This window comes from Mya arenaria, chromosome 17 (assembly GCF_026914265.1).
Source record: "Mya arenaria isolate MELC-2E11 chromosome 17, ASM2691426v1".
NCBI classification, from domain to species: Eukaryota; Metazoa; Mollusca; class Bivalvia; order Myida; family Myidae; genus Mya; species Mya arenaria.
Window position 1 is genome coordinate 18,693,819 of NC_069138.1, and position 24,459 is coordinate 18,718,277.

At 34.8% G+C, this 24,459-nt stretch overlaps 1 protein-coding gene across 3 annotated transcripts in view; it reads left to right on the top strand.

Annotated features, from left to right (window-relative positions):
* Window positions 1-24,459, top strand: part of LOC128224849 (uncharacterized) — a 112,078-nt gene that overhangs the window by 50,031 nt on the left and 37,588 nt on the right. For all 3 annotated transcript variants that reach the window (XR_008259555.1, XM_052934934.1, XM_052934935.1), the window contains exons 2-4: window positions 18,028-18,482; window positions 18,677-18,841; window positions 22,632-23,241. Coding sequence is in view for 2 of the 3 variants with exons in the window: in XM_052934934.1 (XP_052790894.1) it covers window positions 18,039-18,482; window positions 18,677-18,841; window positions 22,632-23,241 (1,219 nt within the window). In the remaining variant the exon portion in view is untranslated. The remainder of the gene's footprint in view (window positions 1-18,027; window positions 18,483-18,676; window positions 18,842-22,631; window positions 23,242-24,459) is intronic.

The following is a 24,459-nucleotide window of genomic DNA, read 5'->3' on the forward strand; positions in this document are numbered from 1 at the left end:
CGATATTACTATTTTTCTGTCGTTTCCTTCTTTTACGTTCTGAGTGATGATCAATAGCCAGTCGATATTACTATTTTTCTGTCGTTTCCTTCTTTTACGTTCTGAGTGATGATCAATAGCCAGTCGATATTACTATTTTTCTGTCGTTTCCTTCTTTTACGTTCTGAGTGATGATCAATAGTCGGTCGATATTACTATTTTTTGTTGTTTTTGACTTTTACATTCTGAGTGATGATCAATAGCCGGTTAATATTACTATTTTTTGTCGTTTTTGACTTTCTCGTTCTGAGTGATGATCATTAGCCAGTTAATATTACTATTTTTTTGTCGTTTTTGACTTAAACATTCTGAATGATAATCAATAGCTGGTTAATATTACTATTTTTCTGTCGTTTCCTTCTTTTACATTCTGAGTGATGATCAATAGCCAGTCGATATTACTATTTTTCTGTCGTTTCCTTCTTTTACGTTCTGAGTGATGATCAATAGCTGGTCAATATTACTATTTTTTGTCGTTTTTGACTTTTACGTTCTGAGTGATGATCATTGGCCAGTCGATATTACTATTTTTTGTCATTTTTGACTTTTACGTTCTGAGTGATGATCATTAGCCAGTCGATATTACTATATTTTGTCGTTTTTGACTTTTACGTTCTGAGTGATGATCATTAGCCAGTCGATATTACTATTTTTTGTCGTTTTTGACTTTTACGTTCTGAGTGATGATCATTAGCCAGTCAATATTACTAGTTTTTGTCGTTTTTTACTTTAACTTTCTGAGTTATAAACAAAAGACAGTCATTAATAATGTTTTTTTGTTATTTATGAATTTTACGTTCTGAGTGATGATCATTAGCCGGTCAATAATACTATTTTTCTGTATTTTTCTTACTTTTATGTTCTGAATGGTGATATATTTAAGTGCAATATTTGATTTACTTGATTTTATTACAGATTGTACAGTTCCTAGTAATGAGAAATGGCTAGATGTTATACAATATCATACTTCATGATGTCACCAACAATGTCATGTTCTGAGTATTGGGAAATAGTTGGAGACTCAGCAGTGCAGAAACTAGTTTACTCAGGTATGTTAAATGGCTGCTAGGTTGCTGTTTGAAAAAATAGTGTGCAGATGTGCAAGTGACATTGTGCAACTTTGGGCGTTGGAGATAATTGTTACAATTTTTGAAGATTAATACTTTAACTATTCTCATGTTTCTATAGCAACCATGGCTCTCATCCTTAAAGCATTGCAATTGGCTTTTTAAAAAGACCTGATTGTTTGATAATACCTTAATGCATCATTAACTTTTTCTTTATTTATGTTCCATAAAGATTCTATTATCAAAATTAATATTACTAGCTTTAATAATTATTGACATTTCATTTGACTTTTGACATGTCTTTTGAGTGCTTCCTTAGTCATTAATGTGTAATCATTCAGGGCCCTTATCGCATTCTGTAATGGCTCATTCGTCTACAGTATGGCCAAAGGTTTATACTATTCATCCATGTATTTGTGAAAGAAATGTTTGCATTTTAAAGAGTGTCAGTCAAAAAATAAATGAGCATAATAACCTTGAAGTGATCAGTTACAAAAGTTGTTATCTTCCAAGCATGAAATATAGCCACATGCAAGTCATGTTCTGCTCTATATTTACAGAATGTGTGTTCCAACTCACGGATGATATTGTCAGATAAGAGCACATTGCCATTGGCAAGTTGCAGACGTTGACTTTCTGAATTACAGAAAATAGTTTCAGTCAGGTATTGTACATCATGATTGGCATATATATATTAAAAATTTAGTTTTGAACAAAAATTAGCAAAAATGTTTTTTGATAGAGAAATTACAGTGCTTTTCAAGAACATTTTCATCAACAAATTAGACATAAATCTCATTGAGATTTTATTTTACATGTCGCAATGCAAAAACAACCAAAATGGACAGTATATACTTAAGTATACATGAATGGACCAAAACTGCCAAACTAATGGAAATTTGTAGTATTTTTCTTTATATCTTCTTTTGTTTGTGTTTCAGGATACCAGAAAGCATCAGGACTTCCAGGGCATGGCTATAGCTCCTCCTGAAAGAACATTAGAAACACTTGATTATTTGTGTGAAATACTTTGAAATAAAAAAGACTCTTTCTGCATGATTTAATTCCTAAAGAAAATCAATAAACCTGAAGAATGATTTATATATATATGCATATATATGTAAAAATATGTTCCAATAAAAGTATCAATTATAACATTTATCTTTTTAATTTGAATTGCTATGTCAGTATGGATTAAAACCTCTGAAAAATAAAGACAATGGAAATATTAACAGAATCTGGATTTAAACTAGAGATTTTTTTATAGTCAAGTTAAATGTCCATCCGGGTCACCTTATTTCCATACTTATGTAGCAGATACTTCATTTGCTATGTTTGTATCAGAAACATGAATTTCTGATGCTTCTGAAATTTTAACTTTATTAAACAAAAACATAACAATTCAAGAGAAATATGTATCATGTATGTGAAATGAAATGATGGCTGCTATTTCTCAGTAGTCTGATTACGATACCATACATGTAAGGTAGCAAGGACATCTGAACAACGAAGCTAGTGTGAATACTTCTATTTGAATTATATTCTTTAATTCCATTCCTTTGTTGTTATTTTCCTCTTCATCCACTTCATCGAGCTTCACAGTTTCTTGTCTGGTGAATCATCAATGCAGATAGTACATTACATAATTGGTAGGAAAACTAATTTTCACTGCCAACATGATTACTACCGACATCAACATAAAATTCCTGTCAAAGCTGTAACCTTTTATTTATACCTTCCATTCTATCATTTGCTTTGTAAATTTGTTATTATTGATATATTGTCCTTTGTTTGACAAATTTCATTTCCAGTTTCTTTCTAGCATATGTTTCTACATTCTCCAGATCATTAGGCGACTGGTCCATGTTCTTTCTAGCCCTTAGAAGGTGGTTTCGAATGTTTCTGCTGTTTAGAAAAAACTTTAGTTGGCCACACTTATGCCTGGCAGACAAAGTGTCCTGACATTCTCCTTTAGGTGTTTCTTCACACTCCCAGTGTATGTTATGCATCAGTCAATTGTAACCACGCCGCCCCCCAGGTCCGGGGAATAGTGGGGACTGACTTTCGGTCCAGCCAACCCTGGGTGCAAATTCCCGCCCTGTGGGGATGAACTGATGTAAAATCCCCGCCAAATGCCCTGAACCCTGGGGACACTAGGTTAAAGGCCCATTCGCCACTATGTTTAGCGCGAATACAAAACCACGGCATTCACCCTGGCACTGCATTTACCATTTGCCGATATTTGAGGACTAATAATAAAATTAAAATCAATCAGCATGTTTGCACTTGACCCCATCTGTAACATTTACATTTGTTTATTTAAAACTTTTAACCAACAAAATCCTTTACCTTTATATTCTTACGGGAGTAAGTTTTTTCGATGTATATACATATTTTGTATAAACATGTTGATTATATAGTGTTGCTTTCAATATAAACTATCTTTATCATTAACTTCAGTGAAATCCCCGCCAAATGCCCACGCCCCGCACCCCTGGGACCCTAGGATAGGCCAAATTCCACCTTTTATGGCGCAGACAAAACCACTGCATTCCTCCGGCACTGCGGGGCCACATAGAAGTAAAAACACGACCCATTTCCAGTATACCACCTGACCTGGTGGGGCTGTGGATACAACTGACTGGTGCATAACACATTCACTTGGCACTGCGGAGCTACCTTAAAAGTTAAAACATGGCCAATTTCCCGACTATCCCCAGACCTGGGGGGACCGTGGTTACAAATGACTGATCAAATAATGCATAGATCCTTCCCATAGTACTTTAAAACACTTCCCATACAGACAAGCAAACAAACCCACTCTCATCACAATTAAGTGATAATAATTTTCTTCCAAGTGGCAGTTATCATAAATTTGGGTTTTTAAATGCTGTTAAAACGTATATGGTTATCTAAAGCATTAGTCTTTTTTAACATCACTCAATGACAGTCTGTCACAACAAAATAATTATAAATGGTGAGCTCAAACATTGAGCTTGACATTCTTCAACCACTGTACTGTAGAGGCTATTTTTCATCGCCCAGAACTAATCTTTCAGTGAAATCACCATATGGTTGGCTAAAACATTGGCAAAAGCAAGCATGCTTGAATCAAAGTATTGAAATCTTCATATGCCTGAATGTTGGAGTTGATTTTCCGCAACATTGTCAACACTGTAAGCAGCCATGAACGTCGTTTTTAACCTCCTTTCTAAGAGTTCAAGCTGCAGACAACAGTTTATAAACATTATGATCTTTGAGCAAATAATGTTATGATCATTAGTGTTTACGGTTATTGATTACTGTGACATGTTGGTGTTAAACCGGTTTGAAGGTGCATTCACTCGAGTAATAAAGTCAAAGATGCACTCTTATATACTGCCAGATAAGGTTTACCACAATTAATAATGTTGTTTCAATATTCCTAAAAGAATGAATAAATGTCAAAAACAATGGTTCTTATGAAGGATATCGAGTTAAATTTGAAAGAAATGAGCATTACACACGGTATTTCTACCTTATGAGACTATAGTAGACCACAATAAATCTTTTAGCATTTACCAATCATTTAATATTTTTTGCGCTTTCTGCTATTAAAAACACGGTTACAATCTTGTTATCAGTAATAAATATTTTCAATAAATGCATTATTTAGTATGTAGTTAAAGGTTTATCAGTCACAATTGATGTTTGTTATATATGTGTATGTATTGATTTTGAATAACAGTGTCACTAAACAAAAAATAAACAAATTTACGCAATTTCACAACCTTTTTTCCAGTTCTTCTGGATTACCCTGTATCCCCTGCCTCGAAACGAAAAGTTAACTTGGACGACATCGGTACGTTGTGGTTGGGGGGGGGGGGTCACCCCCCCCCCCCCTCCTTCTGGCCACTAGTGCAATTGCAAAATTAATTTTGATGCGTGAGGGATATACTTAAGCGACGATGTTAACCATTGCTTCAATATTTATGCATGCATATGTACTTGTTGGCATTTTGGGTGCCTCATTTCTACATCAAAAATGCTCAACCAGGTATGAGTTTATTGTAAAAGTTATAGCTCGTAGTTTGTAAAATGTGGTTCTTTAGCAAATTTGTTTTAAATACGAAATAAAAGGTGTTGCTTCCAAGGTATGCATGATCAAAATATCCATAAATTATGTATGAGTCCCTTTTGCTGAGTGGTTATGCTATTTATTTGTCCATGACGTAAAAAGCGTAAGTTCACCCCTGATTAAAACAAGACTTTATTTTCATACTTTCATTGTATTTTGTTCTGCAATTTCAGTATCAAAGAGTTAACTAATTATTTCAGACACATTACCTGGAAAATGATTATTTGGTGCCAATGAGGTACGAGTCCCTTTAAGAATGACAAAGTGTTTTCACAATCAGCTAGATAACAAGTTCATTTTTTCCACATATACAAGATGATTTACAAGTAATCATCATATGTGTATTTTTGCTTCACTGCTATCTTGTAGGATGACTGGCTTATATACTACTACCGGGTATGTAGTAAAGTGACAACATGGCATTAATTACCAATAGCGTTTATTTTGTAATGCAAAATTCACCAGCCTTACATGTTTGTACAGTTCGATATTTTTTTCTAAAACATATACTAGTATTACTGTTTGAGGAAGGCATTGGCACATGATGCATATTAACATTCTAAAATGCCTTGCAGCATTTTTAATGGTGTTTAGCTTGGACCAGCTCAAAACCAAATAATAGGGGTTGGAAAGTCTTTGGTTTAGGAGTTAAAAAGTCTTTAATATGGTTATTAAAATAATTCAACTAGGGGTTGAAAAGTCTTTGTTATAGGAGTTAAAAAGTCCAAACAGGTAGGGGTTGAAAAGTCTTTGAAATAGGGGTTTAAAAGTCTAAGGGTTGAAAACTGAAAAGTGTTCTTTTTTAGAAGGGTTAAAAAGCCTCTTGGGGTTGAAAGGTCCTGCTCCCCTGCAGAACAGTGTGTATGAAATAAACTATTATCTTAGGTAAAACATTTCATATGGATTTCCATCAATTAATTACATCTTCATTAAAAATCAAGAAAATGGTACATTTTCTGTGTAAAGGTGCTGACAACCGAAATAACATTTTCAAGCGTAAAAGTGAGTATAGCTTTGAAAAAATGAATAAGTTCTTAGTCGTTTGTAACCACAACTTAATCGATTAAAAATGGCGTCTGAGGAGATGAAACTAGTGTAAAGATATTTAAAAAATGGAATTTGTGTCACTGGTTGAGTAAGAATACTTCAGGTAATTTTTGATATGATTTATTGCATTCAAATTCATTAAAAGATGCTTAAATCTTATCGCTAAGATATCATCACAGAAGTATTAGCTTGGAATTGGATGGATACAATGTCAGGACACAGGTAAACAATAAAACAAAACTTCAAATATATTCCTAAATAAATAAATAGGTGTTCTTTTAAGAGATTTAGGAAAGTTGAAATATTTTCCCATTAAAATTTATTGCCAGAACCTCCAATTGGATTAAGCCCATTGCCAATGTTACCAATTGGAAGATTCCAATGGGACAATGTTCCAATTGGAGTTTTCCAATTTCCTGACTTTTCCCATATTGAATTGTGGGAAATATCCAATTGGCAAAAATGGTCGACGGGATTTTTTTTTACAAAAAATGATAAAAAGTACTATAAACGCACTTTTTCTAGATAACATTATAACCATTAATGATAATGATTGTTATTAATCACTAATTCCTTTTTTGAAAATGTGGGAGAATTTTCCAACAAAAAATGTTGGGCTGATTTTCCAATTGGAAAAACCATTTTTCCAATGGGAAGGCCATTTTCCAATGGGACTCCCATTGGAAAAGTTGACTTTAAATGCCAAAAAAACATATTTCTAAATTAAATTTCAGGAAACAAAAAATATCTCTTATTAGTATTACCTAACACATTTTAAAAATACAAAAATAAGAAACATTGGGTGAAAAATAAAAAAAATAAGTTTGCAAAAATTCCGGATTTGCAAACTTAATCCGGATGCTGTTTCTATAGACCGTAGAACATTCATTTATGTCTGTTTGAATACATGAACACGTTTAATTATATTCTTGTATCATGTTACAACTATTTATTCAGTCAGAACTCAAGAGCAAAATATCAGAAATAGCAGACGAGATTTTCTATTTAAATCAAACGTACCCTTTGAATACATTGACATATATTGTTAAGCAATCAAATTAGTTGATTTATTTTTGGACAAAACACAACACAATGAAATAAGAAGTCTATTGGACTTGACGTTGAAATCCGAAGTATTCTCCTTGTTACGCTCGTAAAGCAGAACAAAAACACAGCCGATATTTATTTTCCTTTTAAAGAACTGAATTGCAAAAATAAGTCAATAGTTGGTTTAAATCGCATATGATCTGTATACAATAAATATACCCATTCCAAGCCTATCAATTGATTAATCGGAAAACTCATCTTGAATTAAGGTTTTAAAGACAAAGAAGGACATAACATGAACATATGAGGCTTATCACTGCAGTATATATGAGGTTTATTATTATTATCAGGTTCTTAATTGGGGGGGAAGGCGGTGTTTAAAAAAGAGACTTGGCCAGGTATTTTTTGACATATCCACATTGATATGAGGACAATTCAAGGGTTACAAGGATTTGGACCACTACACAACAGTGTGTTTTACCATAATTGGTGGGAGACACATATATAATGGTAACCTTAGGTCATTAGGACTATAGGTAAAAACACATAGTGAATGTCATCAAATGACACTATTGATTTTAGCCAGGTTTTCACATAGTGAAACCTAGTTAATAGAATGTTATACGTCATTGTTCGGGCGGGAAGGCGGTGTCAAACTTACCTATGAAACATACTTACTTTAGTTATGGTTGACATATCTTGACCAATCTCGGTATATTGGATAAGTTAATGGAGACCTTTATGTAATAGCATTTAGGGCCCCTAAGGTCAAGGTTACTGTTAGCAAAAATAGAAAAAACGGTTGCAACTGAATACATTTAGTTAGGGTTGACATCTCCTCACTTAACTTAGTATTTAGGAAGTGTTTGTGGAGAACTTTCAGTGAATTACTTTGGGGTCCCTGCGGTCAAGGTCAATGTTTCTAAAAATGAAAAATAGTTGAAACTGAATTATTTTAGTTAGGGAGAATGTTAGACAGTGTTATAGTAAGTTAATATTTTTAAATGTAAACATAGGGTAAATATTTTGAAAAAGGTACACAACGCAAACGTGGTACATACTATAGTTGGTTTATCTATTAAGGGGAATTTGTGAGTAAGTTGGCTATGATGTTTATTAAAGTGATTCCTCTATATGTTTAAGCATCGTTTATATCACCTTTTTTAAAAACTTATGCGAGTATGCCTTTTTCCAAGACTTAGGATACTCATGGTTAAGATATTTGCGATTATAGTATATTTTTAGGAAAGGTAATATCATGTATATTCAGACTTTATATATTTCTGCTGGTAGCTGATCAATGCCAGGACATTCAATTTTATTTTGATACAATACAACCTTTCTCATTTCTGTTACACATTTTTCTACGTCAAGTAAATTATCATTAGTGTGTTTATCGTTTACGATTGTAATGTAAGGCTCATCTTGATTTGATGCGGTTTACTCGGCCAAATCACTGAAATAATTATATAAATCATCTTATACTAAAGAAAAATTCGGAGGTCCGTATTATTATTTTTTCCCTTTCTGATCTCCAAAACTTACTGAGATTTGTAAGAGCTCGGTCATTTACTCTGATTCCTTCTTCTCTACGGTGTTAGCTTTCTTTTGAGTGATACCATATTTAGACCGGGCAAAAACAAAGTTATTTCCATTATCATCTGTTTTATTCCTGTTATATGTCGCTTGCGTTTGAACCCCATTTTGTCACCATAGCAGTCCTTCTTAAACCACTTCTTATTTGTTTGTTTATGTTTACTGTTTTTAGAATTTCCCACGGTCTTACCAAATATAGTACAAGCTGTAATAAACAAAAGATTTGTAAATTATTGTACCTCAGTATCAATTGACTCTGTGCCCAACGATGCGAAGAATTGTAATAATACGGCACTATTATTCATTAGTTGACCTTAAAATAATGGGACCTTTGCATTGTCAAAACTAATTTTACATTATTTTTTATTGGGGGGGGGGGGGGGGGGTGCGTTTGATTTAAATATTCACTGGCATTTTAACCTGTATTTAAACAAAATGAGAACGAAATACAAGCATGATAAAATAATTCGATAAATTCGTTTATAGTAAAACTATCTATGAAATTTAAAATTTCTTGGTTAAGAATAATATAACCTACTGGAATTACACCCAATACTGGAGCAGTAAGTGAACTCGCCCGCATTTTCATCGTTGTCTAACCTGCCGTTAGCTATAATAAAATCCGAAGCCTGTCATAAATTAAGGAAATCTCGCCTTCCAGAGTCCAGTACTTTATCTTTTCTTAACCGACGTAAGACATTTTCATTATATTGAGTATTAAAAGGCAGGTTTTCATCTAAATATTTGCCATTTAACAATATCTAATTATATCGTTTCAAGGAAATCAAAATAATTTTAACTGTTAGAAAAAAGAGTTTGTACTTTTCGGAGGCCGATATGAATGACATATATAACCACATTTTTGTTATGTTAGAATATAGAAAGTTCTGTCTTTACCAAACTAATTCCGTTGTCGCTCTTGCTAACAATTGTTATATAGTCCTTTAAAACAGCGTTTTTATATAAATAAATGCCACCACTACATCGTCGAGTGCGTTTTGGTGTTTTCCGTCCGTAAATATGATCACAATTATAGTTCGTTATGGTTAGTTAAGATTGTTATTGGAAGGAGTCCAGGTTTCCCTTTGAAAAATAATGTCATACTATTATATTTAGTTTAACAAATCAGCATGTAGTACTACCATTTTGCGTCTATGTCCATGAATGGTCTAAGATGCTTTATTAATTAGGCATTCCTCCTGACGTCCTTATGGCCTCCAGCGGCCGGGTGTGTGTATTGGATCACGTTGATGTTCGAGCATTTTCCAGCGAACTTCACCTCTTTTACGACGTCCTTTGCTAGAATCATGGCGTCATACAATGGCTTGTGGGTGTCGCGAACGTCCTTCGTTAGATGTGCCGCGATCCAAATGTTCTTATCTCTAAGGCGTTGTATGGTGGACGGCTCAAATGATGCCGTGCGTATTCTCTCCCGATCCTGACCGTAGTGAAACTTGACAACGCCGAGCCGGGCGATATACCGCATCGAGCTTGAGTCCCATATATATCCATGACGCTGTTGATGACGTCATGTAGGTCTTCATGCAGTCTTCTTTTTAACCGGAAACTGCCCCTGGAACGCCAAAGATTATCAGGTTGTCGCGCATGGAGTAAATTTCAATGTCTAAAAGTTTTTCTTCAGTGTTTTTCATTCTTTATGACTTTGTACGGATTTACACTTTTTTTTCGATTGAGGAGCAACTTTGTCATGGTTTTAGTTTTTTTCACTTTCTTCAATTTTTGTGAATAGGAACTGAGAAAACGTTTCCCTTTCCGTGATGCGGTGGTCAATGTGCGTGACCCTAACTTCCAGGTCGGCGACCATGGCCGTAATAACGTTCATGTTGTGTTTTTTATTCGATCATTGGCTTCTATTTTTTATCTTATGTTTATAATTTCCTGCAATTTTTCGGTCACCCATGGTGGCTAGTATGAGCCCGTAAAGCTGAACGGGGAGCCCGAGGGACTGGTGCTGAACGCAGGGTGCGGCACCCCGAAGGTGGGGGGCTGGGAATATGCCATGTTGTATGGGTTAACACAGTTTGTAAGGTCCGAAACGTTATTATTTGATTATGAAGTGTTATCCGAATATCCTGATCCCCGTGCGAATTGACTCAGAAAATGGCGTTATCAACGTTAGTTTCGTTTATTTACACATTTTTCAAAAAGTTATTTCTTCTTGAAATCCATGAACACAAAACACAAACGCTTACAATAGCAATATATCCAAAGTTTAGAAAGTCCATGTTAATGGGAGAGCTCTAATTCCCAAACACATTAAGAGCACATGTTTTTCTGTACTCTATTCAAACCACGTGATACATCCATGAGTCTCCTGTGATATTCCATGTGTTTAGATCAATTACAAGCGTCTGCCTATTGGAAGATATCGAGTGTTCATCGTATCAAAACAAAGCATCTAGTTTAATGGTTATCTTATCACTTTCATTAGCTATTCGGAGGATGTGTCAATAGAATACAAGCTTTATGTTATGTACGTGAAGTAAGCGGTCTAGCGGCCTAGCGGCGTGAAGTTAGCGGCCTAGCGGCGTGAAGTAAGCGGCCTAGCGGCCTGGCGGCCTAGCGGCGTGAAGTTGGCGGCCTAGCGGCCTAGCGGCCTGGCGGCTTAATTTTTTTCTCTATTTCCAAGCAATTGTTAATGCGTTGTTTTTTTTAAAACAATGATAAATCAAAGTTTGTTATTCATACAGTTACATAAATTGTTTTCTATTCAGAACATTATTCTAAACGTTTTAATTTAAAACAATTATAATTAACTGTTTTATGCACAAGTTATCACTCTGAAGCGTTTGTAACTTTTTTTCAAAAAAGTCGATCAAGCACTTCAGCAACCTAGCGGCCTAGCGGCGTGAAATTAGCGGCCTGGCGGCCTAGCGGCCTAAATTTGAATTTTATTTCAAAGCATGTATACATGCATTTTCTCCTAAAACAATGACATATTAACTGTTTTTATGCACACATTAACACATTGAAGCGATTATCAACATTTTTTTCCCAAAAACGTCGATAAAGCTGTCGGCTAATTCAAAGCATTAAACATGCCTGTTCTTCTAAAACAATGATATATTTACTGTTTTATGCACAAATTATCACTCTGAAGCGTTTTTCAACTTTTTTTCAAAAACTTCCATCAATCACTTAAGCGGCCTAGCGGCGTGAAGTAAGCGGCCTGTCGGCCTGGCGGCCTAAAATGGTATCCTATTTCAAAGCATGTATACTTGCATTTTTTCTAAAACAATGACATATTAACTGTTTTAATGCAAACATTAACACTTTGAAGCGATTAGCGATGATCAACATTTTTTTTCAGAAACATCGATAAAGCAGTCAGCTATTTCAAAGCATTTAACATGCCTGTTCTTCTAAAACAATGATATATTTATTGTTTTTATGCACTTATTATCAATCTGAAGCGTTTTTCAACTTTTTGTCAAAAAAGGATATCGAGCACTTCAGCGGCCTAGCGGCCTAGCGACGTGAAGTTAGCGGCCTAGCGGCCTAGCGGCCTGGCGGCCTGGCGGCGTAAAATACTATCCTATTTCAAAACATGTATACATGCATTTTTTTTCAAAGAAAAGAAGATATATTAACTGTTTTTATGCACAGACTATCACTCTGATGCGATTATCAACATTTTTTTTTAAAAAGTCGAACAAACAGTCAGCTTTTCAAAGCATGTGATCATGCCTCTCCTTCTGATATTTTTTATATATATATATTCTGTTTTTATGCCCAAATTATTACTCTTAAGCAATTACAAACATTTTTTTTCAAAAAAGTCGATCGAGCACTTCAGCGGCCTAGCGGCGTAGCGGTGTAAAGTTAGCGGCCTAGCGGCCTAAAATGGTTTCCTATTTTAAAGTGTGTATACATGCGTTTTCTTCCAAAACAATGATAAATCTATGGTTTAACAATTTTGCTAAATACAAAACAAATGCTGATATTCGCTATAATGGATTTTTTAGGCAGCTTGGTCGAGTTTTGGGCGAAATGAAGATATTCGCTAAAGGATGGTGATTTGTGAATATAAACCAACATCTAGGCCGCTAGGCCGCTAGGCCGCCAGGCCGCCAGGCCGCCAGGCCGCTAACTTCACGCCGCTGGGCCGCTAGGCCGCTAAACTGCTTGATCGACTATTCTGAAAAAAAGTAGATAGTTGCTTAAGAGTGATCATTTGTGCATAAAACAGTAAATAAATCATTGTTTTAGAAAAAAATGCATGTAATCATGCTTTGAAATAGGAAACCATTTTAGGCCGCCAGGCCTTTAACTTCACGCCGCAAGGCCGCTGAAGTGCTCGATCGACTTTTTTGGAAAAAAATGTTTATAATTGCTTAAGAGTGATAATTTGTGCATAAAAACAGAATATATATTTAAAAAATTAGAAGGAGAGGCATGTTCACATGCTTTGAAAAGCTGACTGCTTGTTCGACTATTTGAAAAAAATGTTGATAATCGCCTCAGAGTGATAGTGTGTGCTTTAAACAGTTAATATATTATTGTTCTAGAAAAAAAAATGCCTGTATACATGCTTTGAAATAGGAAACCATTTTAGGCCGCTAAGCCGCTAGGCCGCCAGGACGCTAGGCCGTTAGCTTCACGTCGCAAGGTCGCTAGGCCGCTGAAGTGCTCGATCGACTTTTTTGAAAAAAAGTTAAAAAATGCTTCAGAGTGATAGTTTGTGCATAAAACAGTTAATTTAAAATTGTTTTAGAATAAAAGGTTAAGAAAAATGTTCTGAATATAAAACAATTTAAGGCCGCTATGTAACTATATGAATAAAAAACTTTGATTTATCATTGTTTTAAAAAAAAAAAACGCATTAACAATTGGTTGGAAATAGAAATAATAATCAGGCCGCCAGGCCGCTAGGTCGCCAACTTTACGCCGCTCGGCCGCCAGGCCGCTAACTTCACGCCGCTAGGCCGCTAACTTCACGCTTCTAGGCCGCTAGGCCGCCAGGCCGCTAACTTCACGCCGCAAGGCCGCTAGGCCGCTAACTTCACGCCGCTAGGCCGCTAGGCCGCTAGACCGCTAGGCCACTAACTTCACGTACATCTTTATGTTTAACAACTACGTAGTGTACTGACTTAGCCGTTCTGGACCGAAATTGCTAATAAATGAATATATTTCGGACCGATTTTCAACCATTTTCTGTTACTGAAATCTCTCCGGCGTGGTGAAAATTGGTCCAGACCAGCACATTGTCAGTATTTAGAAGCCCTGTTAATTATATAGTTGCATATGAGTTTGGTAGGACTTTGGTGCTTGATTATGCTTAAGAAGGTGAGCATGTGCTTGTTAGGCTCCGAACTGGGTTAATTTTTGCAAAAAAGTTGCGTGTTTGGCACTGAATAGGCTTGATTAGATATGCACATATTATTCTTTGGCTTTGACACATAGTGGACTTGACAACAATCAGTCTGTAGTGAGTGTATGGCAGATATCAGTTGATGGTAGTCAACATGTGATTGAATGAGCTCTGGCTTGACATTTGACTGAAACCATCATAGGGAATATAAAGGCTGCTGGGGGACCTTTTGTGTCTTCAAGAGACAATTCGAAATTTTACGCTCATTGGGTTTGAGGCACTCAGTGGACTAGAAACACGTTCTAGCTTTTTAAATTCGTGGAATATATTTTTGGAGCCTACTCTTTAAAATATATTACGATCTTACACAGAAACAAACAATTATCCTCTATTTCGTATATGCCTTCCGAGATGGAAACATTTTAATAGAGTTAATGCTCTGTCTCAAATCTAACGTTAGCTGAATCTGTTTTTAAACGAATCGATAGATTATTTTCCCGCGTTGTTTTTCTAGATTAAAAATACTTTGGATGATTTCTCATTATCCTCTATTGCAATTGCGCTAGATCTAACTTCGTAAGAGTCCTGTTTTCAAATACATTAATCTGTTATTACAGTCTCTGTTTCAATGATATTTTTCAACGATTTTCTACGGATGTTTTTTCCGTTTTCAGCTATATCAACTGTTCTTCTAGTTGCATGTAATGCATTCGAAAATCATCGCAGACGATGCTACATGGCGTTCAATGACGCATGAGTACTTCCACACTTTCATTGCGTGCAATGACTTGGGTCATAAATAAATATCCTACTGTAGGCAGTTAGTAGAGTGCACCTGGTGTGATGTACAGCATGTACTAAATTCTGACAATCATATCCTAAAATTCATCTCTGATGCAAGTAACAGCTTTCAATAAAAACAGCAGAAATAAGGAATTTATGTTTTTCTTGATTTTTAACAGATCAATTGAAACTATGTTTTGACCTACGACGCATTTGTATTTAAGTTTAGATAATATAGCTATGTCGTATAAACATTGTTTTATATGGAAACCTCTTACACACTGTATCATATGTTAGTATTTAAATTTAATGATAACGCATTATTTTCATTAAATTCGAAACAGTAAACCAAATTCTGAATTTTTGGAACTTGTTCATTGAATAAGCAGCAGTGAACAGTTTGAGTGCATCATTGTTTTGATGTCATAAAATGTAATAACATGTCATCACATCTTTTTAAAATCTCTAATTATGTCAGTGAAATACATTAAAAGAAATTTATACAATATCATTGAAAAACAAATACATTTGACTGTGACATTTCCAATTTTGGTCTAGATAACGTCATTTTTTCTAAAATTAAAAAAACGAAGAAAAATAGATACAAACATCACATATCCTCATTAATGTATGACTTGCCTGTATATATGTATAAACATTATTAAACAAAATGTTGGATTTCAGGAGCACAAAGTGCTGAAATTGCCCTATGTCCGGCGTCCGTGGTATGTCGTCAATATACTTTTTTAAATCTTAAACCGAAAGTCCATACCCTTGATAACTGGGTTGTAGCCTCACATAGTGACCCTAAACTAAGCTTGTTCAAATTATGTCTCACGGGTAAAATGGCCGCGCAACTTGTGTGTATGTATTTAGAAAGCAATTTATTTAAAAAAATAAATATCTGCAGCCGCAAATCCCATACCTTTGATATTTGGTATGCAACCTTATGCAGAAGTCCCGTACTAAGTGTGTCAAATTATGTTCCTTGAGTCAAAACTTGCTTGGCCCCAAGGATCACAAGTTTTCTATATACTTAAATAGTAAAACAGTTTTACATCTTCTTATTAAGACCGCAAAGCCTAGGCACATGATATTTGGCATGAAGCAAACAGTGACTGCCTTAGCTACAAATATCGTATTAAGCAGCCGCTTTCTTTCATAGCAACCACTAATTTCATTGCAAACAAATACTTTCTAATCATCCAATGACTACCTAAGCAATTACCTTTATCTTTAGTATCCAAATCCAAAGACTGCCTTATCAACAAATGACTTTCTTAGCAACCATTGACTTTATTAACAGCCAATGACTTCTAAAGCAATCAAGAAATTCCCGGTCAGCAAAACAAGGTCTTACTGGATGTTGAAATCGTATACAATGAAATATTAAATGATTCATCCGCTGTTCATCCACACATTATGCTCACCTCTCAAAGACCATTCATTTATAAGCAGGGTAACTTTGCCGAGAAGGTTGGTAACCCAAGTGTTACTTTCACATTTATGTCTTATGTTGTTCTGAACTTTTATCTACCAGTATGTTTCATACTAAATTAAACAACTTGTTAAACAATGGTTTCAGTATATAACTCCCAGACTGTAACTCACGAGGCACATCAATATGAAATATTTGTTTATTTGTTCACATTTTTCTTATTCAAGTCCATGACAGGGACCAAGCTTACTCAGCATATCTCACAATTCTTTAAAAAGCTTGACGCCAAGAGTATTCAATGAATAATATAAGTGCAAATGGGTCATGGTTGCACTTTTTTCCGTCAACTAAGTATTAAATTTAGTTAATTGCATCACAACTATGGCGCGTTCATTTTAAAGTATATTGATGAATGTTGTATACGAAATTGATCTCGTTGTTGCAGTTCTATTATTATTTTTCTCTTTGTATGCTCAACGTTTACCCGTGTGCATTTAAACAAGATGAACACAACAAGGCTTTGGGACGCTCATGCCGTCCAAACCCTCCAACCTTCTGAGGCAAAACATATTGAGTCCGTTTCGGGAAATCCTGCCATAAAATTATCCCCCAAAAGTATAACCGGACTAGAATGATATTGCCCGGCTTTTACGCGTCGCACTTCAACAACATTTGTTAAAAATTAGTATAAAATAATGAACGTTCTTGCTATACCTCTGCATCGTCTGCAATATTTATTCGATTTATTCGATAAAAATTTTGAACAAAGTCATAATGGCATGAGAAAAAACCTTCCAAATGTCTCATGTTATGAAAGTTTAATTTAGAAAACGATTTCTGGGGAATGAACTCGAAATTTTGAAACTTAATTTAACATTGTATTTTTTTCCAGGCATGTTATCACAATGCAAATATCTTCTATGGCCAAGAGGCCAATAAAAAAGAACAGTTATTATTCAGAGTTTTTTTTTACCATTATTTCAATCAGATTCTATGACGATTCGGTAGTATATTACCTGTAAAACAAATGAGTGAACTACTTAAGAAAATTCTGTTATATATGCTGTTAGAATTGAATGTGCGCCGTTACCCTGAAGACAAATAGCAAACAAAGCCTACAAAAATCCACACGTACGATCTATGTCTAATGGATTTGCACAGCTAGGCACCTTTCTGTGTGAATATGTACAGTTTCATATCGATTAGATCAATATTACCCGTGAATCCATCTGGAATGTTGTATAAAGTGCGATTTCAAATGTAGCACAATGTATGTACTGCTCTAAAGTGTATTTTTCCATAATGTTCAAATAGCCATAGCTCTTTAAATACCAGTTATATATCTTCATGCAAAACTGCTATACGTTTAAACTGATATATGTTTTTACATTTGATATCTGTATGTCAATGAGTGCATTGAACAGCTTCGAACCAACGTTTGAATTAATATGAAAAATTAGAACGAATGAAAACCAAAGTATCTTTTAAAGATAAAATAATATCATTTTTTTTAAAAACTATGAACTGTTAATAATATTTTCAAATTTCTTATCATTATCAGGCTATTAAAAGATGGCGGCATATAGGACATTCGTCACCCCAGAGCCCCAAAACTGGTTAAAACAGTGGAGGGCTGTTTTCATTACGAGGAAAGTCATCCTCCCTTCTGTCAAAACAAAGTCTAGCCATCTGCACACTGATATTCTACAGGAGGCATCGAATGAGCAGACTTGTCCATTAGACCATGGCCGTATATCTGACCGGCAACAAATACCTTGTCGATATCATGAAAAACTTCGAAATGAAATTAAAGCCATACACAAAAGAAAGAAACCATCATGGGGAAACGCTTCTACTGACAAATGGCGAGACTCGTTTCCTATCGCCAAGTTATTCATGCAGTCAGCTGGGTATGATGATAAATCTTCATTTGATGAAATTGACTTCAACGGACTTGCAGCCTTTATGTATAACTGCGGGAAATACACACACACTGTGGAAACATTATCTGACGAGGTAATGATATTCTTTCTGCATGAGGTTCCGAATACAATAAAACATTACCGGCTTTGGCACTGGCTATTCACATTGGTATAAAATTAAAAATCAATTGCCAAATTTTATTTTGTTTGTTCAATTGAATTCATGCTCGATGGACAGTAACCATAAGGATGCAATGTATATCTTTTCAAAGTAAATTTAACTTTCAGGCTCGGAAGTTCGTGAGCAAGATCCGGCATATGCCAGACTTATGTTCAAAGGCCCTGACAGACCAGGCCACCACTGAGTGTATAGACAGCATGCTTGCGTTGCTGAACGACCCAGATTTCCAGGGAGATCCAGAAATACTGGAAGCGATCAAACAGCTAGATGAGGTAAAGTAAAAACACATTAAGGTGGAATATAAATTTATAGATTTGACGAGGAGATAAAAGGTTGATATGCGGACAAAATAGCGACTAATAGATAAACGATAGATACGCGAGTAAAATGACCAGAAATATTTGTACATGTAAAGTGGTTAAGGGGACAAAATAGCAACATAGTTATATAAGAAACTATGATAAACATGCAGGCAAGATAGCTTCATAGGTATGTTAAGCAATCAGAAAAATAGTGACAGAGGTATATATTATGATAGACAGATGGAGAAATAAGCGACAGAGAGAAACAATAAATACAGACTGATGGACGAGTAACAGAGATACTAACTGTATGCAGATGGATCAAATAACACAGATAAAAGATAATATGTGACATACAGAAATAAGATAATAAGATAGAAAATATATCGACAGAAATAATATTAGTTAAACGGACAGACTGTGACTAAGCTAAATATAATAGCCGGATTGAAAAAGCGAACGCGATATTTATTAAGATGAAAAGATGGACACAACAGCAACATGAGAAGTAAGGAAAACAGGCCGATAATATAACATGGTGACGGAGAGGAAGTAAATTTATTAAAAGGCGACGACAGGAAAAAATGATCAGACGGGTGAATAGCGATAAAAATACCTTAGAAATATTCGTAAAGTATTTGACTCTCGGCTTATATACGGATAATTTTAAAATATATGTAGACGTTTTTTAATAAACATGTATTCATTTGTACATTCTTTTTAGAAATATACACAGCAAATAAACACCGTATGTTTATGTCCAAAACGACGCGGGTAGTTCTGAACAAACAGCGTTTTCATCTCATTTTATTAACATATTTCAAAAGATCAGTTTCTTGCTTAGAGAACGTGATGAAGATGATTTTAAAAGTATTTGGAAACAATATTTAAATTTAGCTTTGGCTTCTTACAAGGTAGAGAGAGATTCCTACTTACGGACAGATAATAAGGGAGACATAAGATTGACATACAAAAGCTGGCTGAAATATACTGATTCTATCTTGTCCTAGACAGATGTCTAAAGATTGCATTGTTCATAATAATCATGTCACATTTAGAACACGATATTGGTGCACCCTTTCAAATCCCGGGGTGCGTATGTTGGTGTAACAAAGCCACCACTTGGGGCGCTGATCCTTAAAAATCTTTTTTCGCATCTCATTTTGATGAAAATCGGAACATGTTTTTTCGCTCTTGTAATGTATATAACATCCAAATATCGTGTTACACCATGTATTAAGCCCAGACCGCTGAATTTTAGCCACTTTTGACATGCTTCATCCCAGTTTGAGTGTTTGTAATAATCTTGGGAAATAACATATTTGTGGCTGTGACTGTAATTGATACACGTAACACACGCAACTAGTTGTAATGAGATTTTAAATTAAAATAAATGTGCTGTAACTCATGGAGTATCAACCTTATCAGGACGTTACGACCTGTAACAATCCTAGAACGCGGATTGTTTTCACGGGTTTGACATGTAACACCCATTGACATCCCCTAATGTGATAGGAAGTTACAACCTGAAGAAAGAAAACAATCCTATTTGAGGCGGTTAATGCAATTGTTATACGTATAATAAGAGTAGTAGTGTGTAACAAAGTATTGAAAAGAAGTGATTTATTTCCTCAGTGGAATATTAAGAAACGTATGTTTTGTATTTATCCCCCGCATATAGTCCGAATGCTACTAATACTGATTTAGCCATTTTATCTTGATTAGGTACTAAAAAGCTTTTTCGACCTGTAAGGCAATATATGTATGTTTTGACAACTTGAATATTCAATAATCAATAATTATTATGTGAATTGTTTGATGCCTGGTTACCTCATATTATTTGAGCATAATTTTAACTAGATCTAGAGATCAAATGATCACACACTGTTTTCATGATGTTCTTAATTTAAATCATGTTCCTTACATATTTGTTATCAGGAAGCTATCACCTTTCCGTTTATAGGTCACTAGGCACGATCGATTATTATAATATACTTAATAAGTTATTAGTATTATATCAGAGAACTAGCTTTAATAGAAGTGGATATTTATCAACCCTCTTCAGTTTTCGGTTCTCATGTTTTATTAAGAAGTAGTGTTTTATAAGTAAATTTCTTTATTGCATCTAAGGAAAGTTTCTTTGGCTACGAAACTATTTCTTATCCGGACGAATGCAGTTTTTAATACCTAGAATATAAGAATCGAAATGAAATAACGGAAATCATCTAAATTATTGTATCATTATCGTCGTCGCCGTTATCCTATATCCGTGAAAAAGTGTCATAATAATACAAGTATGGTTAAACCGATTTTCCATTGACAAGGTTGCAATGGTTCTTGTGTGAGTAATTAAAGTGACATGTCACTCACTTACTTCGCTCACTCACTCACTCACTCACTCACTCACTCACTCACTCACTCACTCACTCACTCACTCACTCACTCACTCACTCACTCACTCACTCACTCACTCACTCACTCACTCACTCACTCACTCACTCACTCACTCACTCACTCACTCACTCACTCACTCACTCACTCACTCACTCACTCACTCACTCACTCACTCACTCACTCACTCACTCACTCACTCACTCACTCACTCACTCACACACTAACACACTCACTCACACACTAACACACTAACACAACTGTCACTTATTGTAACTTATGTAACCAGTAACCACATAACTCTGATCAGATGCCGTCCTGAAAACACACCTGTAACTTATTGTAACTTATGTAACCAGTAACCACATAACACTGATCAGATGCCGGTCTAAAAACACACTTGTAACTTATTGTAACTAATGTTACCACATAACTCTGATCGGAAGCCGGCCTGAACGTTCAATTCTGTCTTTTCTCTCAATATAACTGACGTTTCCAATGTTAGTGCGTAACCAAATATTTCACAGAGGAATAATCCATTGTTAAAAAAAATATTCTCATTGGAACTTTGAAAATGTCCGCTGTAACAAATGTAACCACGAAACCCGATATCCCATATAAGAAAAACACTTTTTCAAAATGCTATTTTAATTTTTGTCAGATTTACCTTGTTCTTCTCTGTTACGACGCTTCTTATGTGTAAGAATAACAACAAAACATTCACAGAATCGGAATTTTTCACTTTGTAACATGTGATACAGTAGACATAACATACGCCCCGATTGTATAAGTCTTTGCGATTGCTTTGTGTAACAATTGCACATAAAATCCACAAATTGTAATCCTATGCGTGTTACAGAGTGTTACACCATGTGAAACTCTTGTTACGTCCATGTTACATGTACTACAGAAGGCGGAAAAAGGTACTGACTTTTGTTACACGATGATACTCTTGTAATGTGTAGCAATTGCAAAAACCTCCACATATCGGATTTATGCATGTTCATGATCAAACACCTTCTCACGTTTATTTTGCGTTTGTTAAAATGTAGAAAAAGAAAACAAACGTCCCCATTTTACAACTACAAGCATGAGAACGTTTTATTAATGCATTGTTGGGGCTCTACACCGAGTAATTCATAATTCGTATGTTATTTGTAAATGACACACCAAAAGACACATATACACATACATTACTCTGTACACATTTTAGGTAAATCAACACGTATTTAGTACGAATATCCAAAAGCTAATATATTTTTGGGTTATGTGATATGTGAGGTAAAACAAGAGATTGGTGCAACAATACTCATATCAGGGTCTATATTTGTTACATTAACGTTAGATATTTATTTTATTTAACTTTCAGTTAAAGACCAAATCTATAGATCCATATTCGGAATTGCTGAAATATATTATTGAAGATACTACCATAAGAGGTGTTCAAGAAATAACGAAATATGCTTCCTCTAAAGAAGGCAAATACAGCGAACGTGCAAGTGAGATAAAGGGTGACATTGAAAAACTCAGCGATCTGTTAATGTCCAGTATAGAGGAACAAGGTGAGAGCATCATTTACGATATTATGGAAACTTCTAAAAAATCACTTGCACAGCTGGATTCGTGCGTAATCAATGCTAAGAACATTCTGATTGAGGCAACCGAAGAAGGCATATTTAAATTGACAGACACTGCTGAAAAAGCTATTACACATGGTATTGATGAACTGAAAGAAACAACTTTAGATGCGAAACGGGGACTTGAAATAAAGACTGGTAGAGGAATACAAACACTAGAAGATTCAACTGTGGCGGGTCGGGATGAACTGATCAAAACGACAATATGCGGGACAGTGGAGCTGAAAGACACATTTGAGAGGGCAAAAAACGATATGAGCGAATTTATTGGATGTGAAAAACAGAAGATAATATACGAAAGAGAAGAACAAAGAGAGTCCAAACTGAAAAAAGCAAAGTCAGGTAAGACTCTTCAGAGAAGCACTCTCTGAACAATGTATAAAGCAATCGCAGGGCATTACAGCACGTTTGTCCAATGTACACGTTTGAACAATTGTTATGAAACATTGTTCTAAGTAACAGGATCACAGAAATGATTAAAAATTCATTTTCAATAACGAGTACTTGTAGTTTTGAAAGCAACATTTTCACCATTTGCCTTTATTGTTTTTAATTAGATGGCATCTTTGATACATCCGTGATCAGTGATGTTTATACGGTTGTATTTCTACGTTGAATTAATAGATGTATACATGTAAAACATAAATATATGTCATTGCATGAGGCATAGTTAGTTATGCATATATAATTGAAAAAGTTTCAAGTATAACAGTTGCTCAAATACAGATGTTACTGTGTACATTTAGAAATGATTATGCTTGCCATTGTTATATATTGTCCAAGCTTGAAAGCATAACCGAGATATTAAATCATACGCTTACTTTCAAAATTCAGCTTAATACATGAAGTTGAGTGTCAGGGAACAAGATCAGAATGCACAGACCATTCCTCACATGAACAAAGCATAATATATAAATGCTTATAATTTCCATAGATTCACGTTCAACAACAAACAAACTATCATTTACTAGCTTGTGAGGTTAAAGAATACAAATGTTACAGATGATAAGTACGTATTTTCAGCAGTCAAATCCATTATTTAAGGAAAGGAATTAACTAAGGATACTGTTCATTGGAAAATAATCAGTGGATACAAAGTCACGATAATGAAGATTTTATTCTTCGTTTTGTTCGAAAAAAAAACCTTTAAAGTGACGCTTAATTATTCGTGCAAAATTACGTCAATGACAAGTTTTACTACTCTGGTGTAATACTAGAAAATATGCGATGGTTATATATTACAATCGAAACGTGCACAGTTCTGTGATTAACGTTTTCCTTCAATGGTTAAATCGTATGGTTATGGTCTTAATAACATATATTCATTTGCCTAAGAAAAAAGGGCATTTTTCCTAAATATTTTTGCTTTACCTGTTGTTTCATTAATATACTAACAACATCAAATTCTCATCAAATTCAAAAGGATTTTAAAAAAGAACGTCCTATAGCAGGTTGAGGTTCGGTTTGACAAGATAATATTGATTGTACACCGAGCGAGACGTGATACCGATTTTAAGAAAAGCGTCTAATCATAATATTCCTTTTATTATATGTCACATT